General features: G+C 38.9%; 1 protein-coding gene across 1 annotated transcript in view; it reads right to left on the bottom strand.

The window, feature by feature from the left end:
* Nucleotides 1-4,504, bottom strand: part of LOC102832955 (UPF0369 protein C6orf57-like) — a 16,604-nt gene extending 12,100 nt beyond the window's left edge. Inside the window, exon 1 of the mRNA XM_006835783.1 lies at nucleotides 4,312-4,504. Within this exon, the coding sequence (XP_006835846.1) occupies nucleotides 4,312-4,504 (193 nt within the window). The remainder of the gene's footprint in view (nucleotides 1-4,311) is intronic.
* Nucleotides 4,505-4,951: the final 447 nt, after the last annotated feature.

Below are 4,951 nucleotides of genomic sequence, written 5' to 3'. Positions count from 1 at the left end.
AAGAGGGAGTTTAGTTTTTTAGAGTGTGCCAGGGAAGGTGGAATTGCCACTGAATAGTTTTCATCTTGTCTAGATGGGTCTGGTGAAAGGGATAGGATTCATTTGATTCAATAGTGAGTAATTATGACTGATTGTGATTGTCACAACTGTAGAGGTAGAAGTTTTGTAACATAAAGGGGGAAGTAGTTAATCTTACATTCCAGGAACAGAGGACCCTAGGACCATCAAGAGAGAAGAGCATGAGTGGAATGTGTGGCCCTAACCAGAGAAGCAGTGACACCAGAAATGAAGGCAGAGGTGACGGCATGGAGAGATAGAGCAGCCGAGGACTCTAGACTCATGGAAGGATAAAGACAATGTTCTGGTGGCCAGGAGGCTAGCTTGCGCTTGCAGAACATGCCCTTTGGTTGTTTAAATGATTATATATTCCTGGGTGGTTTTGTGTACATAAAAATAAAGAACAGAGGGAATCAAAGCAAAAAAAAAAAAAAAAGTCATGAGCACTGAAATATGACCTTGAACATATTCCACCTGAATTTGGAGATCATCTCAATAACAGGTTTGATGCATTGGACACTAATGATCAGAGACCAAAAGAGTTGTAGAACGACATCAAGAACATCATATAGGAAGAAAGCAAAAGGTCATTAAAAATATCATACAGAAAGAAAAAAAAAACATTTTGTCAGAAAATACTCTGACACTTGCTCTCCACCATAGAGATGCTAAAGCAAATGGAAGACACAAGGAGGTAAAAGACTTGAACAGAGCATTTCAAAGGGCATCTCGAGAAAACAAAGTCATGTACTAACTTTATAAAGTAATAATGTACTAAAGACCTGGGTCTAGAACACCAAAAGGGAAGAACATGCTTAGCATTTCTCAAGCTCAAAGAACTGAAGAAAAATTCAAGCCTGAACTTGAAATACTGAACGATTCTCTGGGCAAAATATTGAATGATGCAGAAAGCATCAAAAGAAGATGGAAGTAATATACACAGTCACTGCACCAAAAAGAAATGGTCAATGTTCAACCATTTCAATAGGTAACCTGACCAAGAAGGAAGAAGTCCAAGGTACACTGAAGGCATTGACAAAGAACAAGGTTCTGGGAATTGACGGGATACAAAATGAAATCTTTCAACAAACTGATGCAGCACTAGAGGTACTTACTTATCTATGCCAAGAAATTTGGAAGACAGTTACCTGGCCAACTGATTGGAAGAGATCCGTATCTGTGCCCATTCCAAAAAGAATGCAGAAATGATTTGACAATATCACTAATACCACATGCAAATAAAATTTTGCTAAAGATAGTTCAAGAATGGCTGCACCAGTACATTGCCAGGGAACTGCCAAAGGTTCAAGCCAGAGTCAGACAAGGATGTGGAATGCGTGATATCATTGCTGACTTAAGATGGATCTTGGCTGAAAGCAGAGAATACTAGAAGGATGTTTACCTATGCTCAACTGACTAAGCAAATGTTTTTGACTGTGTAGATCATGACAAACTGGAAAACACTGCAAAGAATGGACATTCCAGACAACTTAATTGTACTCATGAGGAACCTGTACGTAGGCCAAGAGGCAGTTGTTCAAACAGAACAAGGGGACACTGAATGGCTTAAAATTAAGAATGGTGTATGCCAGGGTTGTATTCTTTTACCATTCTTATTCAATAGGAAATTATTGAATGATGCAGAAAGCATCAAAAGAAGATGGAAGGAATACACAGTCACTGTACCAACAGGAAATGGTTGATGTTCAACCATTTCAAGAGGTAGCATATGATCAAGAGCCAGTGATACTGAAGGAAGAAGACCAAGGTGCACTGAAGGAACTGGCAAAGAACAAGGCGCCAGGTATTAATGGAATATAAAATGAAATCTTTTAAGAAAGTGAGGCAGCACAGGTGGCACTCACTCATCTCTGCCAAGAAATTTGGAAGACAACTATCTGGCCGAATGATTGGAATAGGTCCGTATTTATGCCCATTCCAAAGAGAGTTGACCCAACGGAATGCGGAAATCATCGGACAATATCTTTGATATCCCATGTGAGTAAAGTTTTACTAAAGGTAATACAGAAACAGCTGCAAGCATACATTGACAGAGAACTTCCAGAGGTTCAAGCCGAATTCAGAAGAGGCCATGGAATGAGGGATATCATTGCTGATGTCCGATGGATCTTGGCTGAAAGCAGAGAATATCAGAAAGATGTTTACCTGTGCTTTACTGACTACACAAAGGCTTTTGATTGTGTGGATCATGACAAGCTATGGACAACATTGTGAAGTATGAGTATTCCTGAACACTGAATTGTGCTCATGAGGAATCTGAACCAAGAGGCAGTTGTTCGAACAGAACATGGGCACACTGAATGGTTTAAAATTAAGAAAGGTGTGCGACAAGGTTGTATTCTTTCACCATACTTATTCAACCTGTATGCTGAGCAAATCAACCAAGAATCTGGATTATATGAAGAAAAACATGGCATCATCAGGATTGGAGGAAGACTCATTAACAACTGGTGATATGCAGATGACACAACCTGCTGTCTGAAAGTGAAGAAGTATTAAAGTATTTACTGATGACGATCAAAAACCATAGCCTTTGGTATGGATTACATCTCAATGTCAAGAAAACAAAAATCCTCACCACTGGACCAATAAACAACATTCTTATCAACAGAGAAAAGATTGAAGTTGTCAAGGACTTCATTCTTCTTGGATCAACTATCAACACTCACAGAAGCAGCAGTCAAGAAATCAAATGACGTATTGCATTAGGCAAATCTGCTACACAAGACATTTTTAAAGTGTTGAAGAGCAAAGATGTCAGCTTGAGGACTAAGGTGCACCTGACCCAAGCCATAGTATTTTCAATAACCTCATATGCATGCAAAAGCTGGATAGTGAATAAAGAAGACCAGAGAAGAATTGATGCTTTTGAGTTATGGTGTTGGAGGAGAATATTGAAAGTGCCACGGGGTGCCCATAGAACCAAAAGATCTATATTGGAAGAAGTGCAGCCAGAGAGCTCCTTGGAGGCCAGGATGGCCAAACTTCGTCTCTCATACTTCAGAGACACTGTCAGGAGGAATCAGTCACTGGAGAAGGATATCACGTTTGGTAGGGTGGAAGGTCAGAGAAAAAGAGGAAGACCCCCAGCGAAATGGATTGGCAAAGCGGTAGCATTAGTGGGCTCAAGTGTGGCAACGATAGTGAGATTGGCCCAGGATTGGGCAGTGTTTCGTTCTGCTGTACATAAGGTCGCTATGAGTCAGTACGAACTCGATGGCACCTAACAACAACAACAACATTCAATTTGTACACAGAACATGTAATCTGAGATGCTAGATTATATGACAACGTGGCATCATGATTGAAGATAGACTCATTAACAACACGTGACATGCAAATGATACAACCTTGGTTGCTAAAAACCATGAGGACTTAAAATATTGATGAAGATCAAAGACCTCAGTCTTCATTATGTGTTGTACCTCTATGTGAAGAAAACAAAAATCTTCACCACTGGACCAATAAGTAACATCATGAATAAATCGAGAAAAGATGAAGTTGTCAAAGACTTCATTTTGTTTGAATTCACTCATGGAAGCACCAGTCAAGAAATCAAACAATATGTTACACTAGGCAAATTTGCTGCACAAGAGCAAGAGCCAAGATATCAAATAGAGGACTAAGGTGTGTCTGACCCAAGCCATGGTATTTTCAGTAGCCTCATATGCACATGAAAGTTTGGGGAATGAATAAGAAGACTGTGGAAGAATTAATGCGTTTGAGTTACGGTGTTAAAGACCATTGAAAGTACCATGGAATGCCAGAGGAACAAACGTATCTGTGTTGAAGAACTATGGTTAGAATGCTCCTTAGAAGCCAGGAGAGTGAGACTTCGTCTCTCATACTTCGCACATATTATCCAGAGGGATAAATCCCTGGAGATGGACATCATGCTTAGTAAAATGGAGTGTCAGTGAAAATGAGGAAGACCCCCCATACACACACAAGATGGATTGGCACAGTGGCAGCAGCAGTGGCGTCAGGTGTAACAACGACTAACTGTGAAGATGGTGCAGGACTGGGCAGTGTTTCATTCTGTTGTGCATAGGCTCACTATGAGTCTAAGCCAAGCTGACTGCACCTAACAACAATAGCAATTTTAATCAGTGTTATACGGTTTCTTATTGTTGATACGGACTAATAAGCAGTAACTTTTATTTTCTTTCATTATTTTTCTTAATAATTAAAATTGAGATTTTCATATATAAAGAGAAACTTTACTATACTCACTTTCTAAGGGTTCTTTCTCTAAATGAGAATCCTCAGGTGCATCAAAACGACCTTCAGGTAACTTTGGCTTCTTCAGGGATTGTTTGGTGTGTTCAGACTTTCCTCGTGAAAAACTTGTTGTCCTCAGAGAATGACACAGTAGGGATGATCCTAGCAGAGTGGGGGTAGTAGAAAATGGAAGTTGTTTATTCATCCTACTTTTAAATTTAACAGTTTACTTATTCATTTAGAGATTATATATTCTAATGTGTTAAAGTACAAAAGGATACAGAGCGAAAATTCACCTCTGCACCCATGTATTCCAGACAGCCAGTGCCATTCCTTGGATGCAATCCATGTTACCAGTTTGAAAAAAAAAAAGCTTTGAAATTATTATTTCACAATTATCAAATTTGTTGAAACTCATACAAAGCACTGATTCCAGTCTCAATTGATGCCCAAATTGAGTCGGATAATTAAGATTAATTAACCAAGTTAAAAAAAGTAACCAGCATAAACTTTAAAAAAAAAAGTTTTTATTGTGAATTGAGTGATACTTTACACAGCAGAACATGGGTTTTACATCATCCTATAGTATTATGTTTCATTGCAATAATTACAATGCCCTCCATGCATCATCATTCAACAGTATTTGCTTTTC

Source organism: Chrysochloris asiatica, unplaced genomic scaffold (genome assembly GCF_000296735.1).
Source record: "Chrysochloris asiatica unplaced genomic scaffold, ChrAsi1.0 scaffold00019, whole genome shotgun sequence".
NCBI classification, from domain to species: Eukaryota; Metazoa; Chordata; class Mammalia; order Afrosoricida; family Chrysochloridae; genus Chrysochloris; species Chrysochloris asiatica.
This window is presented reverse-complemented; position numbering and strand designations above follow the sequence as displayed.